Below are 25,088 nucleotides of genomic sequence, written 5' to 3'. Positions count from 1 at the left end.
TAAAAAAAAAAACCAAAATAAGGAAGTAACATGGTATAAATGAAAAATCTTATAAGAATGAACATGATTGACTTTAGAATATTTTAGAAGACTAATTTAATTGAATGAAAATTTGAAAGACCAGTTTAGTTAACAAGTGAACTATTTATTATTTATATATTTTCTCCAATGAACTATTCATGTTCCAACTTTGCTAATTATTATTATTATTATTATTATTATTATTATTATTATTATAGAAGAAGAAAATAAGCATAAGTTTAATCATCTATCATAACTGCAGAATCGTTTAAACTATTATTAATAACCAAATGAAAATTTTAAAATATCAAAATAGTATGCTTTACTTATTTTTATTACAGTAAATTTTATTTACACCTAATTTTGAGTGATATTTTACACAATATCTATTAATATGTCATACCTATTAATATTATGAGGCATGTTACATATACAAGCCTTTTTAGCTTACAAATTATACAAGTTGGTCCAAATCTAAGAAAAAAACATGCGCACCACTCCTTTAAAATCGAGCGTCCAACACACGCGTTTATTATGCCGCACCCTTCCTCTTCTTCCTCGATCAAAACGCAAATCGTCAAGATTTGCACTCTTCCTCTTCTTCCTCAATCAGAACGCAAACCGTCAATATTCAAGCGACATTCGAAACAAAAGACACGTTCCAACTCCTCGTGAAGAGTAGAAGAAATCAAGAAAAAAAGATACAAATCTCCAAAAAAACACCAGAAAAAACGAAGAAACATTATTCAAGGTACTGTTTTACTGTTCTTCTAGGTTTTTTTCTAGATTGTCTTGCCATGTGCCTCATTCTTAACCAGCAAAACATTAAAAGATTTCAAGAAGAAATATACTGTCTCCTCCATGTTTTTGGTGTATTTTTGTAATCTTTTGGGTGTATTTCTGTAATTCTTTCTGTAACCGTTTGAGTGTATTTCTGTAATCGTTTGGAGTAATTTCTATAATCGTTTGGGTGTATTTTTGAAGTTTCATTATCTTCAAAACAATTTCAAAGCTTAATTCACGAAAAAAAACGAAACAAGAAGGAGATCCAACAAATTTGGCAAGAAATTCGAAAAAAGAAACGAAATCTTTTGAAAAATGGAAGTTATATATTTGCGCGTTAATTGATATGAATTGATTTAAAAGTCTGTTAAAGAGACACGTAACATAAGCAGCATGTTTAGTGGGTTTCATTTTCTTTAGAATTGTAAAGCTTGTAAGCACAAAACACTTGTATGTAGAGATTAATCCTAATATTATATTTGGAGAAGTTACTCTCACGTTTTATAAAATTAGAGTTATTAAGTGTTATATAATTTAAATTTTAGAAAATATTAACATATGCATTCACAAATTAAAAATATATAACGACACCCAAAAAAAAAATTAAAAGTACATAATTTTATCTAATTTTCAGAAGCTAGTATGGCTTCACTTTGTCAAATTATCTTTTTGCCAAGACAATTTTTTTCAATATGCATTGTCCTTTTTTTTCCCCCTCAAACTATCCTCCAAATCCATTTTAACAACAAAGTTAACATTAGGAGGATGTTCTCTTCATTCTAAAATAAAGAGAATAACAAATATAACACATATAACTAGAAAAACTAACATTACAAAGTCATGTAACAATACAAAAACCTCAAAATTCAACCTTTAAAAGTTTAACCATGTATTTGTACATCTATGAAACATTGGAAGAAAAAAATTACCATGATATATACAGAAGCATTTGAACACTTTGAAGAAATTTCAGAAATAAATACATACCATACATACACTACTATTATTACAAAAGTTCTATATTTCATAAATAAAATCAAAGTGGTTAACCAAATTGGTAAACCTTGATGATAGTAACTAGTGAGGAGTAAAACAAACTCATCTTTTATCTGTGGGAAACAAAAAAATAATGTGATCCTGATGAGTAAACTTCAAACTCATTATTCTATAAGCTTAGTCATAACCCTACAACAATGTCATTACTTTTCTTCTTGTTTTTAACCTATCACTGCACTCAACAGTTAAAATTATTCTCCCTGTCAGGAAATTTCATAGAAAGATTCCTTCTTTTTCTTTTTCTTCTTTCTTCTAATTATTGCGAGGATATGAGGATTCCGATGAGGATTCGGATGGACTACTTGATGAGTCATCAGATGCCGGATTTAACGGTGAGCTGCTCGAAAGAGAACCGTTTCCATCCTTGTCCTCAGACACTACCGGTATCTTAACAGCAGATGCTCTTTCCATCTCTTTCTCGAGTTCTTCTTCCCGGCGCAATGCCGTAAACTGAGTGTCCAAGGACTTGGCTGCGCCTAACCACGCAAGAACAATTGCCAGAAGCACCCCTCCAAGGTATGGAGTCGAATTGGCTAGTGATCCAAAAGTTAAGATCATGAATTGCTGAATAAGAGCACCTCCGGATTTTCCCAATGGGTTGCACACAACATCAATTGCTGCCTTCCCTTTAACCTGCATCAAGGAATTCGAAACCGATGAATATTTCTTTTTTATATAACTTTCTAAACATAATGAATGAAAATGTGTAGTTGTGCAGATGTTCTAGCGTAGCATTACTTGTGCTCTAGAAGCATGCAAATATTTCTTCTAGAACATGTTGAAATAATAGACTTAGTGTAGACACAACTTTGCACAATGACACAATCATATTCGAAAGTTTCGGATCGATTTTGGTATTAGATATGATGGATTAGCAAGAAAGAATCCGAACCTTGGTATCTTCATCCAAGGGTATGTAGGCCATTTCTTTGCAGGGATCGAATAAGCTGTATTTAGCACTCTTGCTAAAAATGTTCTGCATGGCACCAACATACACAGCTGCTAATAGTGGCGTCATTCCAAACTTTGCGAGAGCAGGGCCAAGAGGGTCTCCGAACAATATAAGAGAAAAGAAGCCAACTCCGGTCAATAGAAGGACCGTCGGTGTGATCTTGGCAGCAACTCCCCATCCATATTTCTCAAATATAAATTGGCTTAGAAGCATCATTGTGAATGTGGCAATACCAGTTGCGGTCGAGAAGTCGCCCATAAAAGAAGAATATTCATTAGGGCTAGGAAACTGCAAATTTGTAGAGGTTTGTGAAGAAGAGAACAATAAAAGCAGGGTGAAATAGCTAGTTATCCAACCAAAACTATGACAAAAGTAATTGAACATTTACCTGAGCTTTGAGCTTAGATTTCCATGTCACCTCAACAAGATTAATGCTAATTCCATATGCAACCACTAAAGTGGCAAGATCCCTGATGTAATTTGAGGACACCAAGAATTTCAAGCTCTCCATTGTTCCCATTTTCGGCTTCTCCTATAAAATTGAATGGTAAGGTAAGAAGTAAGCTAACTTATTCAAAAATGTTTTTTTCTATTTTAAATAAAAAAAATGTTAGTACCGTTTAGATCATTAGTAAACCAAAAAAAAACATCACAACAACAAAGTCTTTTTCCAATAAGTAGAGTCAGCTACATGAATCAAATGATGCCGCCTCAAAGAATGTTTAATATTTGAATAAACTTGAAATAAACATGGCTTTGTCTGCATCCGGTACAAAGACTAGGGGCACAACAATAATGGCATTCAAGTTACCTTCTTCTTCTTGCTACGTGTAGGAAGAGGAACGAAATTATTCACCCACCAGTACAGAAAACAGATCACAAGTCCCATAAGCACGACTATGCTCATCATTGCTTTTAGTGAGATGGCCCAACCATCGACTCCGGGACCTAAATTCTTCCTCAAATTAGAAAAGTATTTCACTGTCCGGCCAGAGAACACGAGGGCAACATTGGCCCCAAGTCCAAACAATGGGTAGAACCGTTTTGCTTCATCAACTGTAGTTATCTGTGGGGAAAACAGGGGTATTATATAACAGTTTTTCCAATCAATTCATTTCTACCATATTGACTGAATAATGCAGTTGAGAATCCGACAACATAAAAGTGGATGCAAAATTAGACACACAATACTGCAATTAAACAAGCACCTAGCAACCATCATTAGTGCTTTGCTAACTAGGAAAAATTTTAAACAAGGGTTATTAACTTATTATATTGAATATGACCTGGGAATCCCATTAACCAAAAAGAAAAGAGAATGCATGAATAAAGTGATGCCAGTAAAATACACTACCGAAAAAAATTTGATCGTGAAGCAAGTTTTTTTGGCAAATTATGCCCATAGATGTAACACAAAAAGACATAGACTTCAAATTATATCATGGAGTTCAATTCCATCATTCTATTTACTATTTAGTAAACCACCAGCATCATCAGCTGAGATTAGTCCAACTGTTTAGTATAAGTGATAACAGAAATATGATAATTACATCATTTTAGACGAACAAACGGAATCGGTATATTCTACCTGTTTAGGAATCTACATCAAGTAAGGCCAATATTTCTATATACCATTTCTGTGAAATTAAAGGTCCTCACAAACTGATTAAACCTAAAATTTACACATGCAAGGAGCTCATCAAAATTGGAGCAGCAATAATTAACACAAACATGCAAATTGAAGAAATATTAATGAAAAGAAGCATTAAGATGACAAACAAGGAATAATGAGAAGTAAAACAATCCAATAGCTAATCATTCTGAGTAACCATATCTAAATCCTTTCCAACCATGTTCAAGCACCATATGGAATATGCGTATCTAGGAACCAAATGGCTTTAATTAAGATGCCATGTTTTAAGATACCATAATTAAAAATATAACCTAATACTAACACATAACATCAACAGAATGAAATCAAAATCAAACACATAGAAGGTTCTCTTCATGAACCAAAATCAATTACCTGATTAGCAAACCCCCAAAACAACACTGAAATGACCACACTCCCCCACAATTCAGCCATGACATAGAACAAACAGAAGCTCCAAATCCTCATGATTGCAAGAGGACCAAGGAACCTTGGTCCAAGGATGTTTAGAAGCTTGTCAGCAAGAGCCTCAGGGTGGATATAGTTGCTGAGAGGGTACAAAACAAACCCAAAAGCACCAAAGAAAGCAATGAATGGAACAATCACAGTGTAGAAAAGTGCTTGTTTTGACAAAACATTGGCCAATTTTGTGTATAACAACATGAACCCAATAGCCATGGGAAGATTCACCCATGTCTTCAAGAATGGTATGATCTCAGCACTGCTCCCTCTTGCAGTAACAACAAGAACATCCTTTGTGTCCCTCAGGATTGTGTAATTGAACAAGATGCAAAAGAACATCAACCCCAAGGGAACAATTTTCTTGAGTGTGGCTAACTCAATTCCCACAAACTTTTGTTTCTCAGCTTCTCCACCAGACCCATCAGCAGCCGCAGCAGCCTCAGCTTTGCAAAGGAACAAAGTTTTTTCATTTTTGGAAAACCCATGATAAATGTTAGATTTTGAGGGAAACCCATTAATCGGTTTGGGGAATAATAATCCATTGTTAATTGTTAGAGAAGACCCATCAAGGGTTTTGGGTTTTGGTGTGAAAAATCTGTGCTTTAAGCCTTGTGATGAGTGGAGAAACCTGTTTCTGGGATTCGTTGGGAGAGAGAGAAGCCCCCTTGATTGAAGAACAGCTTCCATTGTGTCTCTCTCTCTGAATCACACAACCAACAAACAAAATCGATTACCTCAAGAGAAGAACATTGAGAGAGAGAGAGAGAGAGAGAGAGAGAATCTTATTCTTCTGAAAAAGGGAAAGAACAGAGACAAATATCTGTTTGATGATGGTCTCTGAATATGATCTGAGAGAAGAAAACAAAAGCCTATTAGACAAAAAGAGAGAACAACACACAGAGTAGGATCAATGATTTCAATAATCTTAGAACTGAACCAGTGATCTGAGTTTTTGGGATTATTAGTCAATTGTTTAAATTAATCCACACTGTGTGGTTTTTTAATATGTATTTTTTCCCATAACCTTTTTCAAAAATATTTAAGTAGATAAAAAATTAATTATTCATAATTATGTGATAGCATATATATTGTAAATATTTGGTAATTAAAATAAATTAATCAAAAATAGTTTGAATTTATTTTATTTAATATTTATTAATTATTATAATAATTAATAAATAATAAATAAATTAAATTTTAGTTAATTTTTTTATTTTTTAATATTATTGATATTCTATGTTAAAAATTTATATATATATATATTTTTTAAAATGTACTTATATAAATATTTTATTACATTAAACCGATTTAAATTGGTCATTGATTAACTGATCTATATAAATAAATATTCGAATTTAAATATGTTTTATATATGCTGTCATTAGTCAATTATAAATACTTAAATAAAAGTCAAATTTACAATGAATTAATCTTTTACAGTCAAATATAGAAATAGCATGAAAAATAAAATAAACAAATAAATAAAATATTACATTAACAATATAATTATAGTGTTACTTTTTTAGATTCAGTTTGATAGTAAATAGTAAATAGTTTAATTAAATTTTTTTTTAAAAAATAGTGTAAATAATAAATGATTATATTAAAAATAATTTATAAATTAGTTATTTTGTATTCGAATTTTTAATTTTAAAAATATTTATTTTATAAAAATATGATAAAAACTAATAACATTATGAGAGAGGTCATTTTTTAATTTTTTTAATTTCTAAATAATTTTTTAAAAAATTATAATTTAATTTTAAAAATTATAGCATACATTAATATTATTATTTTTCAATTTTCATAAATCAAAATTACTTTCAAGTCTATGATTTTGATATCGGTATGGATGAGAGTTTTCGAACTCCTTCCCTAGCCTCTCTTCACGTGTGCATTTATTTCAATGTTAAAAATTATATTCTAAATAATTATTTTTTAACAATATTATATTTGATTATAATAAATATTTGTTTTTTAATATTATAAATTGTTAGAATTATTTTTAATATTTATTAAAATAAATTATAAATGTAATTTATAAAATACTCTTAATATCAATAAAAAATTATTTAAATATAATTTACATTCACACCACATCATATTCATGGTTTTAAACTAGTTTTATTTTAAAAGTTGCATATCTCTAGTCAATGATGATGATCGGTCTTTTCTTTTTCGATACAATTAAATACGAGGTTAACAAAAAATCATAACAATAAAAGTTCGTGTCAATAACTTACCAAAATTATTTCTCTAAAATAAATACTTGAATAGTAAGACAATTTTCATAATTATAATACGAATTGAAAAATTATTAGAAGTTCTATCTAACTTATTTATTTATTTTTTTTAAATAATATGTGTATTTAAATTTTTTATTTTTTTAAATATTAAAAGAATAATAAGTTGGATAAATTAAAACTCCTAATCATACTCGTGAATTATTTTAGAATATTTTATGTATAACGATAAGAAGGAGGTTTATTTTCTCGTCTTGTTGTGGCATAAAAAAGTGCTATAAATGGAATTGAAAATGATGGGCAAGATTGCGAGGAAAAGCGCAATGGAAATAGTCAAGCAAATGATGTATACACCTACATTATTTTTATTAAACAAAATTTATATTTGAAACATTATGGGCTGATAATTAAAAATAAAAAAATGCTTTAATAGATTTTTGTGATAAAATTATTCTATTAGCTAAAGTTTAATATAGAAGTGGCAATAGCAACTTTAGTCGCAGGTATTTTACCTGATTTAATCCAGAGAGGATTGTTAATCTAATCCGTTGCAAGTAAAATTAAGTGCGAAATAAATTAATTTGTGAATAGAATAAAAATGTAGATTAAAGTTTAATCCGTCTAAAAGAATTTTTAACCACTAAGTTAAGATTTTTAATTGAAAATTTTACATTTATTTATATAAAAATTAAATTTATTTAATAATATATAAATACCAAATTATAATTCTAATATTTCATCAAATTATTGAATACAATATTTTCTTATGATTCGCGAATAAGGTCAAATTATTAACATGTTATAACTTATAAACCTGCTAATAGAGTAGAATTAAATTTTAGTAAAAAAAAATTAACGTGTATAATTAAACTTTGATCTAAATTCTACTCTATCCTATTTATTATTTTATTCTCACTTATAGCAATTAAGAATTGTCCTTAACTTAAAGTATTTTGTCCCTTTGTTAACAACAATTTCCACTGTTTTTTTTTTTCATGTTAATTTCATTTTTCGTTTTCACTATATCGTTTACTTTTATATTATTTCATTAAGTAGGAGTTATTACTTATTAGTGTAAAGAAAATTTTAATATATCTAATTATATACCCGTATATTAGTACAATTAACTATTTTTTATAGTTATTATGTGAATAATAATCATCTAAAAAATAAATATAATTAAATGACGCCATAAATTTTTATCAAAATACTTAATAAATATATTAAACCAACAAAAAATTATTATAAAGAAAAATATTGGAAACCAAAAATAATAATTTTTCACGAAAACCTAACATTTGAATTCAGTAGTAATTCTAATAAATGTCAAAATGTTTTTAAAACATTTATAATATAGGGACGAATGGACGATATTGCTTTGAAGATATTTTGTGGATTCCCACCATGCAACATGTCCTTTTTTCTTCATCTCTCTTTTATTATTTATTTATTTATTTATTTATCTTTTTTTTGTGGTTAGCAATATTATGTTAATTTAGAAAGTTACGTGTGCGATTTAGAAAACCATGGAACGTGAATTATAAGTGTACATTATGCAATCAATAAAACTAGATTTAATCTTATAAAAAATGATTTCCTGATTTTTTTTTAATTTTTAATTTTAGCATGAATTTGATCTTTTTTTTACTTTTCTTGTTATGATTGTATCATTTTTAATCTTGGATAAACTTAATTTAATAATTTTTATCTCTGTTATATTTGTCAAATGTTGAGAAACTAGATATTGCATTATTAATGAAAAAAAATTATTAGTAGAGTTGGGGTGAAAATTAACTTGCAAATAATATCTGGTTGGAGAACATTAACATCCATGAATAAGGTTCCTCTCAATTTTCTTTTTTATTGATGTTATAAATTGTGATCTTTATCATATGTCACTTTTTTCTCACATTTTTTTCTTAGTTAGAATTAAAAATATAGGATAAAAAAATCACAATTTACAACATTAATTAAAAGAAAAATTGCAAAGACTCATTCACTATCACATCCAACTTATAGCCACCTCTATTGGTAGAGAATTAATTGAATTATTGATAACAGTATCTGATAAAAAATTTTAAGTTTTCACATGAAAAATTAAAAATAGATTCCAGTTTACAACTTACAAATTTTTGTTTTATTTTTTATCAAATTTTTAATCCAACAGGTCAAAAATTAATTCATCTCAAATTTAAATTCTATTTAAATAATTGTTTTTACTAATCAATAGATTGTTGTATGGATAAGACAATATTCGAATTTTCAATACTTGTTTAAGCGACTTGACAAATGAATTGACTACTCGATCAACATAAGTCGGTTGATTAATTTATATGAGTTTTTTTCTTTTTTTTGGTTGATTATAAGTGTTAATGTGCCGGCCCACTGTCTAAATGATGGCCCACTGGGAATTTTATGCATAGAAGCAAAAAAGATGATATATTCCTTCTGTATGGCCCAACACTAATGCATAATAATGGAAGCATAATCTATGATCCCCCATTATAAATGGAAGCTTTTATGTCCACGTTTTCTCACATCCTTTGCAAATTGACACATCCTTTTCTTTTCTTTCTTTTTTTTGTAACTATTTCTCTCCTTAAGTCCAAATTACGAGTGACAAAACGTTTGAGGTTATTCACTTACGTTGAATTTGAATAAATAACTTAAATAATTTTTTTTTAAAAAAAATTTAAAATATAAAATTTTTTATTAATAATAATTTATAAATAAATTATTTTATATTTAAATTTTTAATTATAAAAATATTTATTTTTAAATTGTAATATTTTAGATAAATAATTCAAAAAATATAATTTTTTTACACAAAAAATAGAAATTAAAATAACAATAATAATAAATACTTTTTAATATTAAATATTGATTTTACATAACATAATCACTAAGATTATAATCGATTAGACAATTGATTTTTTATTTATTCTCTTATTAGTTTTATTTTTCTAGCGCTTCTCACGAAATATCATTAGAAATTGGTTCTTCTACTTCACCTCACCTATAACAGTGTTTTTATATGTGGTGAATAATAACAAAATTTTAATTCAGAATAATCTTGATGGTAATGTCAAAAAAATTAGTATTTACTGTTTTATTGTATATGATATAGTAGGTTAAAAAAAATAAATATGAAATATGTATTAGTGTATATTTTGTTGCTATTTTTTATTTTTTTTTAACTCCTGTTAAAACTCTCTCTTCTTTTATTGAGACCAAGAACTTACTATAATTAACTATAAAATTAATAACAAGCTATATAAAAATAAAATCACATATGAAAAAATAAAATAAAAATTGAAATTTTATACCACACACAATATTAAATACAAATTTAATAATAAAAAAAATACTTTCAGATGGTTCGGATAAACATTATCTGAAAATGATAGTAAAAGACTAGTACTTTTAGCAGATAGAATTTTACGTGAAAATAGTGGTGGAAGACTAGTATTTTTAACAGAAATAACAAACATTTTTTTACAGAAGTAATAGAATGACTTATCGAAAAAAAAGTCATATATATTTCACTTCTTCAAAAAGATATGAATTAACATTTTAAAAAATTAAAAACTTTTTTTAAAATAGTACCAAACACACACATATTCTAATTTTTCACAATTCAAAAGTAAAAAAAAAAAAAAAAAGCTATGCTACTTCCAAACAAACTCTTATTCTCTCTTTCATCAATATATATTCTACAATTTTTTTACCACAATGAATAAGGAAAGATAAGTTTTGACCGTTGTAGATAAATCTATTTATTAATATTCTATTTATTTATTCTATTTTATTTGTTTACTTGTTCATCTATTTATCTGCTTCTACTTATATAATACAGTGAAATTCGATTTTCATCCAAACTTATTATTGTAAGATGTCATATTCTACTATTTTTTTACAAAATAAAACATTACAAGTTTACAACTTACTATTATTCTTATATATTTTTATGATGATATTAGTATTACTATTCTTATATACAGTCCCTCCAATTTTTTTAAATTATTACTATTAGTTTATTATTAATTTATTATTATAAATTAAATATATTTTTGTATATTACATACTAACAAAATTTACATGTTAGTAATTTAATATGTATAAATTATAATGCGTATTATAATATATCGGTAACAATTAACAAATAAGTTTAAAAAACAATAAAAGTGTATAAATATATAAATAATTAAAAAGTTATTTAAAAATATAGGTTTAGATTAATGTGAAAAGTAACAATTATAAAAAAATCTTATTTTGACTTTTTCTATGACAACAGTAATAATTAAATAGATTTTTTAAATAATAAAATTATAAAAATAATACTTTAAAACAAGATAAAAATCAAATTTTTAACAGATTATATAATTGTATAAGTTGAAAAAGAGAATGCTTTAAAATTTATTTCAAATGGTAAATTGATCATTTTAGTTACATAAAATATCGTAGAACAAATTTAAAAATACCAAAATCTTAAAATAGGTAATTAAATGTTAATTGTTATATAATATCATTATTAATTTTGACTTATATACTATAAATTTTGTTAATTTTTTATTATGTTATATTTTAATTTATTTTATATTTTATTTGGCCCTTTTTTTTATAAAATTTTTGGATCTGTCACTAAATTATATATATATATATATATATATATATATATATATATATATATATATATATATTGAATATATATATATATATATATATATATATATATATATATATATATTCTTAGTATCAGAAATTAATTTTTAAATAATTTATTAGTTGGTGTAATTCAATAAAACTAAGTGATTGGAGTGATGTACCAATATATGTATAACTAATTTATTTTAAATTATATAAGGTTGTTTTTCGTAACTTATTATAAAAAGGTATGATATATATTGGTGTAACCGTGTAATACATTTTATATATATGTCCATTTTGGTAAAATTTACCGATTTTAAACTCACGTTCTAATAATATTATTAAGTAAATATTTTATGATTATCATATATTTTGTACTTACTTTTATAAGTACCTCATTTGTACTCATACGGTATGCAATAATAGAAGAGATTAATTAACAGTTAGTAGCTAATAAAAACATTCAAAAAAACCAAATAACAAGAATAAAATAGAACAAGTAGCTTTATAAAAGAAAACCAAAAGATTGTACAAGAGTGAAACGCTGAGGTGGAAGAGGAAGTTAGAATCTGCTAATAAAGATCAGTTAGAAACAGTTATGGTGTACAAATTAGTTGTAACGAGAGTCGTTGAAATGTGATGAGATCATAATGGTAAGTGTTAGAGAATATAATTAATTATTTGATAAGTGTTTTTTCTATCAATTTTATTTTTTTTTAAATGATAAGAGATAAAAAAATGAAGCAAAAAAATCTTTTGATAGTTCAATACTGTAATATGAACCAAATCAATATAATATGGTATATATAATATGTTTTTTTTCCAATAGCTTCAATATGAACCTGCATAGAAGCATAGTTATAAGAATTGGATCGGACCGACCAATTTGATCGAAAAATTAGTAAATTAGATTTTTTATCGATCCAGTTGATCAATATGACCAGACAAAAAATAAAATTGTTGAGAATCAATTTAAAAATTGAAAATTGATCAATTTAAATGAAAATTAGAGAATTGGTGGTTTTTGTTCAACCGCCTAGTTTAAAAGTTTTCTTTTTAATTTACTTGTCAAACGACGTCGTTTTTTATTTAAAAAGAGAGAGAGACTCGAATAATCCCCCAATCCCTATTTCCCAACCCTAATCCCCTAACCAGTAATCACAATGGCTAACCCTCTCTCTCAGGCCCTCACCTCCTCACCTCGCGACCTCATCTTACTCTGTCACTCACTGCGCCACCGCCGCCCGCCGTTCGCCATCGTCTTCTTCATCTCTCCTTAGAACCGCGGTTCCGCTTCGTCTCACCTTCGTCCCTGTCTCTCATATTTGTCGTTGCCTTCGTCATCGTCTTCGTCCTCTGCTCTGTCAAACAGGTTAGTGAATATGTTGTTCTCCTCTGTTCTGCTCTGTTCTTCTAATGCTTGTTGGAAACTTAAAAATTGAAATTATGAAGCTGTTATGAATAATGTTGTTATATTGTTCAGTTGTTCTGTTCTGTTATGAAGACTTGAAATTTCTAAAATGAATAGGTGAAATTTCTGTTGTTGAAATAGTTGATTGTTGAATATGCTTATTGAAAATTTGAAATTATGAAACTGTTATAAATAATGTTGTTATGTTATTCTGTTCTGTTATGAAAACTTGAAATTTTTAGGATGAATAGGTGAAATTTCTGTTGTTAAAATAGCTGCTTGTTGAAATAGGTGATGTTGAAGTAGTTGTTTAGTATGAAACTATGAATTTAAGGTTGCTGTGTATTGTTGAATAGGGAATAGAAAATAGAGAATTTAGGGTTGTTGTTGTTTTATACTTTTTCTATTTCATATTATTTTAGAATAGCTTTTGCGAATATACCATCAGAAAATACTATCTTACCATCTTCGCAAGAACAAGGATCAACTTTTAATGCATCAATTAGAACAAAAAAAAATATTAGTAGTACTAACTAATTTCATATCTATCTTTATATTAGTCATCTTTATATTTTGAAATTTGATTATTTTAAAATATTAATAAAAAACTGAAAATATATATTTTAAATTTTTTAAATTTATGACTATTTTTAATATTTTATATTTTTTATTTATGTAAAATTAATTATATCAATTCAACCAATAATTTATTGATTGAATCAATAAACCACCGAACCAATAATCTAATTGATTTGATCACCGTTCTTACCACTATGCATAGAAGTAACCACAACACAACTAAATTAATTCACAAAAACAGTCCTAACTTAAAAAAGAAATTACAAAAACACATGCAAACATGTTCATTAATTGTTGCCTAATATTTCTACAAAAAATGCAATTATTCTCAATAAGCCTGCCCCTAATAAAGCCTGCCGTCAAATTTACTAGTTGCTAAGTTGCTTAATTATCACCCAACTTATCCATTCCAGAAATTTAATTAATAAATCATGATTCATATTATATTATTAAAAATAATATCACACATCCAATTTTTTTGTTTAACTAAATCTAATCAAATTAATTTAATATAATAAAAATTAATTATAATTAATATTATTCAAAATTTCACTTTTTAATTTAATTAAGGTGAAAATTTATATGCAATTAACTTCACGTAAAGTTTATATCTGAGAATCGTTAGATGATTTAACTGATTTGATTAAATTCTTATCTCTCTCAAATATTAACTTCACATAAAATCGACTTTCTCTAAATTTTCACCTTTAATTAAACTTAATTCATAAAAATCCTTGAATATGTAATATTACTTATATTATTATTATTATTATTATTATTATTATATGGGGAACAGGTTGATGAGGACACATTGATATCAAAAGGTCTCAAGTATCATATCTCACATGGTCTTTGCCTACTTCATAGGATTAAGATCTAATTATCATTCATGAATCTCTTTTACCTTCTCTGGAACCGACAATGTATTTTATTGGAAAATAATATTAGAAACCGGAAAAGCATGTGCCCTCCAATTACAACAATTAAGAAATAAACACACGTGTCCATTTCTACAAAGATAGAATAGTATGTTATACAATTTGTAATTTTTTATTTATTGTAATATACTTGAATGTGAAAAATTTTAGGGAAAAAAAGGTTAAATACTCATCTTTAGAAATATAACTATATCTATGTTATTTTTTTATCGGTTTAAATTAAAAAATAATACTATGATATATATTAAAATTTTATATTAATAAAAAAATGTAGAATTCAATCATTAATAAATCTAAAAAATTAAAATAAGATAAATAAAAAAATTATATAAAAATTAAATAAATTCAAGATATAACTATTCTTATTATATTTTATTATCAGCTTAAACTTTTTAAAATAGTAATACCATGACACTTGCAATAACAAAAAAATATACTTATTCGAGAATGAAATTATGATAAGAGTTTGTAATAGATTTTTTGTTTTAGATTGACATCTATATGACAATAAAAAGATTTCCATATTTAAGTCCATAATAATTTATAAAATATAAGAATTAAGGATAAATAATATATTTTAGATATGTGTTTATTTATTTAATTATAATATTTGGAAAGAGATAATTTAAAGAAAATCTAAAATTAATTCATACAAAATATACGTAGAATACTACGTAAATATAATTTAAAATACGTTATTTATAAATATAATAATTTTTGAAGTTGATTACAGCTTTACACCGTAACAATATATATCATAATAACATGTTCATTTGTTATAAAAGAAAAAAAAAAGTAATTTAAATACGAAACTGAATATATAAGAAAATGCATGAATGAATAATGAAAGATACCTTGTGAAAAGAAGGAGAGTCTGCAAAATTAAACATATAAAAATATGATAGTGGATAATTCTGAAAATGAAGTAGCCGCTTTCATAATTCAGAAAGACAAAATTTGGTATCAATCTCATTATTGCATTATAAGATAGAAAACCAATTATAATAATAATATACATTAAGAAATTTTTTTAAGTGTATTATTATATTAATACTTTAATAATTTAATAAATTTTAATCATTAATTTTAATTATAAAAAATATATATAAAAAATATATAACTAAGATTAACTATTAAAATTCACTAAAATATTAATATATTAATATATTTAATTTTTTTTTCTTACATTATTGATCTTACATTGTCAGATTTGCTTAGTACTACGGTTGACATATCTTCAGGACAAAGCTATCTCTCTTCCATATCCTGCTGCTGGAAATTGATGGAATCTTGTGGAAAATTGATTTATAAATTCTAAATCAATTAATTTACATTATAGGATAGTTCCAGTGGCAATCATGTAATTTCACTTCAAATTCAGTGTCGGTTTCATGAAATCATTCAAATAAAAAGCCATTGTGTGTTCTCAAGTCTCAACACATACATATACACTTATTCATGGAGAAGCTCAAATTGCTCTCAGTGTTGATATTCTTAGCAATTTGCCACACTTCTTTGGCTATCACAGATGGTAAGCTATACATTATTATGCATATAATGGGAGAGGTTATTTTTATTTGAATATATCAATCATAACTAAAAGTTTTCTTAATGAGAAATTAAATTTTCTGAGAAGAAAAAATGTTGTTTAATTTATTTTTCAATATACATGTATATAGTTTTGACTTTGTGAATTATTATTACTCTATTAGATTTCTAATGGGATTTTTTTTTTAGATTAATTATTACATCTCTTATTATGTGTGTATTTAGTTTACTACTTTATTAGACAAATGTATGTATGTTGAAACTTTAACTTTTTTTCTAATTATCATTCACTTTCAATTAAATGTTTACTCAAGTCTTCACCTAAAGATAATAACTAAGATATAAATATGTATTATGTTAATTAATTTAATCAAATATTTTAAAAATATTATATTTCATATAAGATTGAAAGAGATTCACATACAGTTATATTCATGTAAAGTTGATAGTTAAATTTTTTTAAATAATTTGACATATTTAACTAAATTAAAATTTAATTTTAATTATTAACTTAGGTGAAAATTCAGGTGAAATTGACTTTACGTGAAGTTGATATCTGAGAGTTGTTAGATGAAAATTTAGTCAAATCAGTCAAATCATCCAACGACTCTCAAGTATTAATTTCACGTGAAGTCGACTGCACTGAGTTTCCACCATCAACTTAACATAAAAAAATAATTGTATATAAATTTTCACCATAAACATGAATTTATACTAAAAGAAAAGTTGATTAGGTTTGTTACCAAATGGAGACTTCGAACAAGGACCAAAACCGTCACAACTAAAAGGATCAGTAGTAACTGCTCCAAACGGCATTCCACATTGGACAACCTCAGGTATGGTGGAGTACATCAAATCCGGCCAGAAACAAGGCGACATGGTGCTTGTCGTCCCCCAAGGTTCCTATGCCGTTCGCCTGGGAAACGAAGCGTCAATCAAACAGAGAGTTCAAGTTTCAAAGGGGATGTTCTACTCCATCACGTTTAGCGCTGCGCGCACGTGCGCACAAGACGAGAAGCTCAACGTTTCTGTGACTCCTACGAATGAGAGAAGAGATTGGGGCGTGTTTCCGATCCAAACAATGTATGGTAGCAACGGTTGGGAAGCGCTTTCATGTGGTTTCAGAGCGGATTATCCTGTGTTAGATATTGTCATACATAACCCTGGTGTTGAGGAAGATCCTGCTTGTGGTCCTCTCATTGATTCTGTTGCTTTGAAGCTTTTGACCTCAACAAGGACTAGAGGTAATTACTAATTAATCAAATTTAGTAACAAATTATGATAATCTAATCAAAGTTTCTATGCAATAATCACTAATTATTAAGTGCACATGAGAATCAAAGTTTGTAGTAATAAGAGAGAGAAGAAAAGCAGAGCATTTCAAAATCAATTTGAAATTTTAATGGAATTATAATTAAAATCTGACTATTTCAAATTTCAATTTTTTTTAGATAGACATATCTAAATACCCTCACGTGTTAGTATGTCGAGTTTTATTTTTAATATATATTTTTGAAATAAATTTAGATATAGTATATATTATTATTTATTAAAACAAAAAATATTTTAAATACTTGATATAATTAAAATAAGATATTAAAAATAATTAAAAATTAATTTATATTTTAATATCAATAAAATATCAAAATATCACTACAATTTATTTAAAAAATACTTTATACTTTATATGTATGCGTGTCTTCATATCTTATAAAATTTTAAAATTTGCATGTCAGTGTGTCCCGTATCCGTATCAGTGCATCATAGTTAAAATCAATCATTAAAATCAATTACTAATATATTTATATATGTATATATAATTTTTTATATTAATGACTGATTTTAGTAGACACATAACATAATTAATTTTTTAAAAAAAATAATAATTAATAAATTTTAAATAATTTAATATATCTAACTAAATTATAAAACATAATATATGTTCATATTTAGTTACGAAGACATATATTCATAAAAATTAAAACTATATTATTTAAGCTTTTAAATTTTTAATCAAGTCCATACATTTAAAAAAATGTTTGTAATCAATTCCATACAATATTATTTGTAGTTAATAAATTAAATTTTTAAATTATTTAATTTTGTAAAGTTAGACATGAATCTATTGAACTATATATATTTATTGGGTTGTAAGAACAATCTATTCTCCATTTAGATTAAAAATAAATTTAGAAAAATAACAAAATTCAGGCAACCAATAACCAACCAACATGAATTTGGACGTAGTACAATTAATTTAATTTTTGAAGGTAAAAATTAATTTATAGTTAACTTCACGTAAAATTAATAATTGAAAATTATTAAATAATTTAATATATTTAATTAAATTGTCACTAATAATTTTAATTATTAATTTTACATTAAGTTAACTGTAATCGAGTTTTTACGGTTTTTAAAAGCGTGAAAAAATATTGTTGGATTTTCTAACATAACTGGTGTGTTTATTTAATTTTAAGGATGTTACATTGTTGGTAAATGCAGACAATCTGCTGAAAAATGGGAACTTCGAAGTAGGACCATACATGTTCCCTAACACACCATTCGGAGTCCTAATCCCACCCCAAATTGATGATGCCCACAGTCCCCTGCCAGGCTGGACGGTAGAGTCTCTCAAAGCCGTAAAATACATTGATTCCAAGCACTTTACCGTCCCTGAGGGCAAAAGAGCGATCGAGCTCGTGGCCGGCAAAGAGAGCGCCCTAGCGCAAACGGTCGTCACCTTTGTCAGCCGAGTCTACGACCTCACTTTTGCCGTCGGGGACGCTAACAATGCTTGTGAAGGCTCAATGATGGTTGAGGCATTTGCTGGCAAAGACACTGTCAAAGTTCCTTACAATTCTAAGGGTAAAGGAGGGTTTGTTAGGGGGAAGCTAAGGTTCAAGGCTGTGACAACACGCACAACAATTAGGTTCTTGAGCACTTTTTATACCATGAAAAATGATCATTCTGGTTCACTTTGTGGTCCTGTTATTGATGATGTTAGATTGCTAAGTGTTCGTTATCCTAGACGTATTGGTAATTAAGGTTATTTGCTTAAGTGTGGTTGATCTATATATTAGGTGAGCATATTATAGTATAATACAGATTAAATTTCTAGTAATAAGAGAGATCATCAACATTCAACAATCTAGTCTTGTATGTTTGATCATGAGTCTTTATTATTCTTTTGTCTAATGTTCTTATTCTTACACTCTTTTCACTCTTCTCTTTAGTTGCTTTTTTATCCACTAAAACAATTCTGCCAATATTTCATATAGGTACAATTTTTTTCCCTATCATATAATAAGAAAAGGACTTGTATGTACGTCCTTAGAGAATTCATTTTCATGTTATAAAGTTTTAATTAATCAAAGTATAAAAAATATTGAAAAACATAAAAAAAACTACTTCATATGTGAAGGAAAAAAAAGAAAAAATTGATGGTAAAAATTTACATGCAGTTATAGTTATGTAACGTTATTAGTTAAAAATTATTAGATAATTTAATATATTTGACTAAAGGTGAATTATATGGTAAAGATGTAAGTTTACAGATTTTTTTTTAATAAAATAAAAGAGAGACTAATAAAAGTAGGACTTATATTTTGAATAATAATAAAATAATAAAAAATAATTATAAAAAAAATTACACTCTTTTTCTATACCACTCCAATCTGTATACTAGAGTGTCTTTGACTAAATTATATTTACCCATTTTCAACTAGTTATTTCATGTGTAGACAACTGTGAGTTTCTACCGATCTTATGTGGCTGAGAAAGAAGCTACGTGGCAGTCGATGGACCCTTAACAATTTCCTCCACAGTATTACGTGGCAAAACCCACATCTCACACTAGCAATTGCATCGAACTTGGTTAGTTATTGCAACTTGCAGCGCACGTTAGAAACCAACCACCCTTGTTCACGTAAAAAGGCGCGAACGTAACAATAACCCGTAACACTCAAAATAGATTCAAACATAGTTTCCCTTCTCTTCTATCATCTCCTTCGTTACAATGTTATCCGGGTCGGGTTCATCGGTGATGTGGTTTCGGAAAGGTCTTCGGATCCACGACAACCCGGCGCTACAACTTGCTTCACAAGGGGCGTCTCATCTCTACCCGCTATTCGTGGTGGACCCGCATTATATGGAGCCTGACCCGACCTCATTCTCGCCCGGTTCGTCGCGCGCGGGTCTTAACCGCATCAAGTTCTTGCTGGAGAGTCTTGTGGACTTGGATCTCAGCCTCAAGAACCTTGGCTCGCGTTTATTGGTTCTTAAGGGTGACCCTGCCGAAGTTCTCATTCGCTGCTTGAAGGAGGTAGCTACTGCATTTGCTCCTTCGACATTCTTATGTCATTCAATTGTTCATGTTTATGCTGCATCTGATTATAAATTGTCATATCGCAAGAGGAACTGAATTTCATAATCACTGCTTGAATGTATGATAATTTGATGGTATATAATTGTTCAGTGTATCAAAATTAAACTGATTTAGGGTTTAATTACTCAATGCAAATAATTTTCACGAAGACATTTAAATCGTTGTTGTTAAGTAGATAAAAGAAATTGGTTGTTTCTTAGATAATGAGCATGAAAGCTTATTGGATGAGTTTTACATTTACAGTTCACGAAAATTAAACTCAAAATAATATTATCTAACTATTTTCAAACACAAAGTAGTTTGAATAACAAAAATAGGTTTCTTTCCTTATCTTTGTTTTATAAGGGTATTTAGCTTTTTCACTTTCTTTATTTTTTATTTCTCCCTTTTGGAATCATTCTGAGGATAGAGACAAACTTTGAGGTATTTATTTCTGTTTGTTCTTTTGCTTGAAGCAGTGGAACGTCAGAAAGCTATGTTTTGAGTATGACACTGAGCCATATTATCAGGCTCTAGATACTAAAGTAAAGGTAATGTTTGCTTGGATTTTGGCCTCTTGATCAACCAACTCCTTATTGTTTATTCATTTTTAATTTTTCTTTTGTCAGAACTTTGCACTTGGAGCTGGGATTGAGGTTTTCTCTCCTGTGAGTCACACACTCTTCAATCCCACAGAAATTATAGAGAGGGTAAATTTAATACTTGAACAATACTCTGCAATTTAACAATTGATGAATTTTATTTGCATGAGTGAATAGTCCCTCAACAATGTTCGCATTATGGTTCTCTTAACTGATGATTCATTTGTCCATCTTCTTCTGTTACTGCCAAAATTAGAACGGAGGGAAGCCACCACTTACTTATCAATCATTCACCAAAATTGCGGGGCAACCACCGCCACCTCTCACAATCACACACTCTTCGCTTCCTCCCATTGGTATTCTTGGGAGCTGTGATATTTCTGAGGTTCCTACAATCGAAGACCTTGGATATGGAGATGCTAAACAGGTACATATCATTTTTTAGATTAGATTAGCTCTCTTCACGAGCACCAAATGAGATATGTTAAATTCAGGATGAATTCTCTCCTTTCAAAGGCGGTGAATCGGAAGCGTTGAAGAGGCTGGCAGAATGCATGAAAGACAAGGTAATTTCTGCATTCTAGCATTAGAGAATGAAAAGTTGCAAGCTCCATGCTGTGATGTCACTTCATCATTAACATATAAAGTTGCTGTTTGTTGCTGAAAGATCAAATGCATGTAATTTATAATAACGTACTTCTATAGCTTGTTTTATCTTAACTTTTTTTTTTTTGTTAAATATGATTTTAGGCATGGGTCGCAAAGTTTGAGAAACCAAAGGGTAATCCATCTGCATTTCTTAAGCCCGCAACAACTGTTTTATCACCTTACTTAAAAGTAAGTCAAATTATGTAATATTGAATTTTCAACTTGACCTTTTCTGTTCTTTTCAATTGCAAATCATGACATAATCTCGAGATTCTTTCTGTATTTCTTGCTTTTTATTAATTTCCTGGGCAGTTTGGTTGTCTTTCCTCCAGATATTTCTACCGGCAGATTCAAGATGTCTATGAAACCATGCCGAAGCATACATCACCACCTGTGTCTCTTCTAGGACAGGTAAATGGTATTTCCCCAATTTAAGTCTTGCATTGTTTTCCAAAATCTATATAACTTGAAGAAACTGAAGCTGTTACCTGTTGTCAACATTTCCAGTTATTGTGGAGAGACTTCTTTTACACAGTAGCTTTTGGAACTCCAAACTTTGATAGGATGAAAGACAACAAGATATGCAAACAGGTAGAATAAATGTTTGCTAATTTATATTGCATACGAATATTTAACTTTGATTCAATGATAAGGATTGTTTATTTGGATATAAAAACACTTCCACATCTAAAGATAGATTTGGCTAACTGGTTATCTGGCCCTTATGTTTATTCTTCAAGATTTTATTATTTTGTGTTGTACTTGTTGATATGTTGAATATTTTTGTCAACAACTGTGAGTTTGTCCTCAGATCACTACTTCTTTGTCAAAAGCCAACGTGACACAATTTCTTAATAGATATGAATATTGTTTGAAAAATATTGTTGTAGATTCCTTGGAAGGATGATGATAAACTGTTAGAGGCTTGGAGGAATGGTCGCACAGGATTTCCATGGATTGATGCTATCATGGTCCAGGTTTGAGCTTTGCATCCATTTTAAATGATGCATTGAGAAGCACTAGTTCTATTATTGCAAACTATTCAAATTACTAGTGTGAATGAAAAAAACAAAGCATGATATTCTCAAAAGAGTCAACAATTTGTTATTTTTAGTTGGTAAGAACCAATATATAAAGGATTGTAACTTTTAGGTGAAAGTTAAATTCAGTTTGGAAGAGATAAAGTGGGACATGTGCGCGCACGCATATGTGTGAAGAGTATGAAGACTAAGCTCAATTTCACAGTCTTGGCTTAATATATGAAATCTCCTTGAGAACCCATCTTAGGAATGCAGTACTCTAACGGATAAATTGGCCATCTCTATTCTCACTCGGGGATACATATGAATCCATCTTTTCTTCTGTTGTAGCTACATCAATGGGGTTGGATGCATCATCTGGCACGTCATTGCGTTGCGTGTTTTCTAACTCGAGGTGATCTGGTATATGATTTCAATCCTTTAGACATGCTGAACTTTATATGCTCCCTTATTCTGTACCAATGTTGTTTGTATTTGCTGACAGTTTGTTCACTGGGAGAGAGGACGTGATGTCTTTGAGAGGCTTCTGATCGATGCAGATTGGGCTATTAATAATGGAAACTGGTTGTGGCTCTCATGTTCTTCCTTCTTTTATCAGGTATGAATTATACATTGCTAGTTGTTAGTTTCAACTTTCAAACTTGTAAATAGAATCTTTATTGCATCCATTTCTTTCTCTATTTTTTTTGTCTTATCTATAATTCTGAGTGTTAATCTTCATCTTAGGTTTTTAAAGTGAATATAGTATAATATTGTAGATGTCTTGGATTTATGTCAGCTTTCTTTTTTCCCCCTGTTAATGCTCACTGGCGCTCCTTCTTGAATTAGTTTTCGTCTAGTTTCTTTTTTGTTTTTCTGACAATGATGCTCGTTGGTGATCTTCCTATCTGTATTTTGTTATTAGTTATTGAAATTTCAGAGCTTGAATCTTGTATTTTGCACTCACATCTTTTCTTGTGTATTGCATCATATGACCAGTATAATCGTATTTACTCCCCGACATCCTTTGGTAAGAAGTATGACCCTAATGGTGACTACATTAGACACTTTCTCCCTGTCTTAAAAGGTATGATTAGCATTGCTTTGTGTTCTATCATCATGTCAGTTTTCGCCAAATAAGGTGACGTGTTAATAAGAAATTATTTAAGCAGATATGCCGAGGCAGTACATATATGAACCATGGAGTGCTCCTCTAAGCATTCAGACCAAAGCAAATTGCATTATTGGCAAAGACTACCCAAAGCCAGGTCAGTTCTGTTGCTTCGGTTAGTGAATGTTCAATAAGGCTTTATAGTTTACACTGCAAGTCATGCGTATCCTGCTTTGTATGTTTTCTGATTTATCATCGATGTTACTTCCTCTAGGTAGTTTGAAGTTTCTCAAAAGATCACTATTTGGGTGTGATTATATTCTACAAATGTATGGATGTTAATGGCCAGAAAGGATAACTTGGAACACTTTTCCTATTCAAATTTAACATCTCTGTTGTTGGACAGAACTGTACGAGGTTCCATATTATCCCTTTCTTATTCTCCATGGGTTTTGTTTCAGTTGTTTTGCATGATTCTGCAAGTAAAGAGTGCAAAAGGAAAATGGGCGAGGCGTATGCACTGAGCAAAGAACTGGATGGTGTTGTTAATGAAGATGATCTGAAAAACTTGAGAAGGAAACTAGATGAGGGTAAAGAACAAGAGACAAAAGCCAAGAGACCTAGAAACATATCTGGTTTAGCCTAGTGAAATTTCAAAACCTCTCCCCCCCCCCCCCCCTCTTTTCTCCCCCTTTCCTCTCTTTCTGATGGCTTGCTGTGGATTTCAAGAGTATGCATGTTTAGAATGTTGTTTTGCCTTTTAATCACATCCTTGTGATATATGCTAACATTTCAAATTGTAGTAGTCAGGGGAACGTTGTTAATTCCATGAAAAGTAGTATTCTAACTTTACAAACTAGTTAGTAGTTAGAGAATGTTATAATATTGTATGAACATTAAACAGGGGGACACCATCTTTGTAATTTTATAGTTGTCTACTGTATTCAACTGAATTAACTTGCTTTAATGTGGAGTATCTTTGTTGGATTGATTTGACCTCTAAAAATTGGTAAAGATCTCCATTAGATTATTTCAATTCTTAATTAACAAAAGG

General features: G+C 28.5%; 3 protein-coding genes across 4 annotated transcripts; 2 read left to right on the top strand and 1 right to left on the bottom strand.

Moving 5' to 3' along the window:
• Positions 1-1,771: 1,771 nt before the first annotated feature.
• LOC112709806 (ADP,ATP carrier protein 1, chloroplastic) lies at positions 1,772-5,905 on the bottom strand. The gene is made up of 5 exons (XM_025761783.3): positions 4,839-5,905; positions 3,624-3,878; positions 3,201-3,344; positions 2,753-3,100; positions 1,772-2,493 (listed from the first exon to the last, which is right to left on the bottom strand). The coding sequence occupies exons 1-5, from the start codon at positions 5,610-5,612 to the stop codon at positions 2,113-2,115; spliced, it is 1,902 nt and encodes a 633-aa protein (XP_025617568.1). The 5' UTR covers positions 5,613-5,905; the 3' UTR covers positions 1,772-2,112.
• A 7,003-nt stretch (positions 5,906-12,908) lies between these two features.
• On the top strand, positions 12,909-19,486 carry LOC112709805 (BIIDXI-like protein At5g11420). Its single transcript, XM_025761781.3, has 4 exons — positions 12,909-13,187; positions 15,952-16,274; positions 17,026-17,535; positions 18,794-19,486. Exons 2-4 carry the CDS (start codon positions 16,202-16,204, stop codon positions 19,333-19,335), a joined length of 1,125 nt encoding a protein of 374 aa, XP_025617566.1. The 5' UTR covers positions 12,909-13,187; positions 15,952-16,201; the 3' UTR covers positions 19,336-19,486.
• A 673-nt stretch (positions 19,487-20,159) lies between these two features.
• On the top strand, positions 20,160-25,001 carry LOC112709803 ((6-4)DNA photolyase). Of its 2 annotated transcripts, none has more exons than XM_025761779.3 (14): positions 20,160-20,612; positions 21,134-21,205; positions 21,284-21,364; positions 21,513-21,683; positions 21,751-21,822; positions 22,007-22,093; positions 22,217-22,315; positions 22,412-22,495; positions 22,795-22,881; positions 23,275-23,346; positions 23,429-23,542; positions 23,923-24,010; positions 24,096-24,191; positions 24,496-25,001. In XM_025761779.3, the coding sequence occupies exons 1-14, from the start codon at positions 20,307-20,309 to the stop codon at positions 24,678-24,680; spliced, it is 1,614 nt and encodes a 537-aa protein (XP_025617564.1). In that variant the 5' UTR covers positions 20,160-20,306; the 3' UTR covers positions 24,681-25,001. The 2 variants fall into 2 exon arrangements, with proteins under 2 accessions (XP_025617564.1, XP_025617563.1); XM_025761778.3 differs by having other exon boundaries at positions 20,204-20,612; positions 21,131-21,205.
• Positions 25,002-25,088: the final 87 nt, after the last annotated feature.

Source organism: Arachis hypogaea, chromosome 9, assembly GCF_003086295.3.
Source record: "Arachis hypogaea cultivar Tifrunner chromosome 9, arahy.Tifrunner.gnm2.J5K5, whole genome shotgun sequence".
Lineage (NCBI taxonomy): Eukaryota > Viridiplantae > Streptophyta > Magnoliopsida > Fabales > Fabaceae > Arachis > Arachis hypogaea.
Note: the sequence above shows the minus strand (reverse complement) of the source record. Positions and strands in the feature narration are given on the sequence as shown.

Coding starts and splice junctions, on each gene's coding strand:
- LOC112709806 (XM_025761783.3), bottom strand. CDS start 5,612: ATGGAAGCTGTTCTTCAATCAAGGGGGCTTCTCTCTCTCCCAACGAAT. Junction 3,345..3,623: donor CACGTAGCAAGAAGAAGAAG/GTAACTTGAATG, acceptor TCAATTTTATAG/GAGAAGCCGAAAATGGGAAC. Junction 3,101..3,200: donor AATCTAAGCTCAAAGCTCAG/GTAAATGTTCAA, acceptor ACAAATTTGCAG/TTTCCTAGCCCTAATGAATA.
- LOC112709805 (XM_025761781.3), top strand. CDS start 16,202: ATGGAGAAGCTCAAATTGCTCTCAGTGTTGATATTCTTAGCAATTTGC. Junction 16,275..17,025: donor TTCTTTGGCTATCACAGATG/GTAAGCTATACA, acceptor AAAGTTGATTAG/GTTTGTTACCAAATGGAGAC. Junction 17,536..18,793: donor GACCTCAACAAGGACTAGAG/GTAATTACTAAT, acceptor TGGTAAATGCAG/ACAATCTGCTGAAAAATGGG.
- LOC112709803 (XM_025761778.3), top strand. CDS start 20,307: ATGTTATCCGGGTCGGGTTCATCGGTGATGTGGTTTCGGAAAGGTCTT. Junction 21,684..21,750: donor GATATGGAGATGCTAAACAG/GTACATATCATT, acceptor TGTTAAATTCAG/GATGAATTCTCTCCTTTCAA. Junction 21,823..22,006: donor CAGAATGCATGAAAGACAAG/GTAATTTCTGCA, acceptor ATATGATTTTAG/GCATGGGTCGCAAAGTTTGA.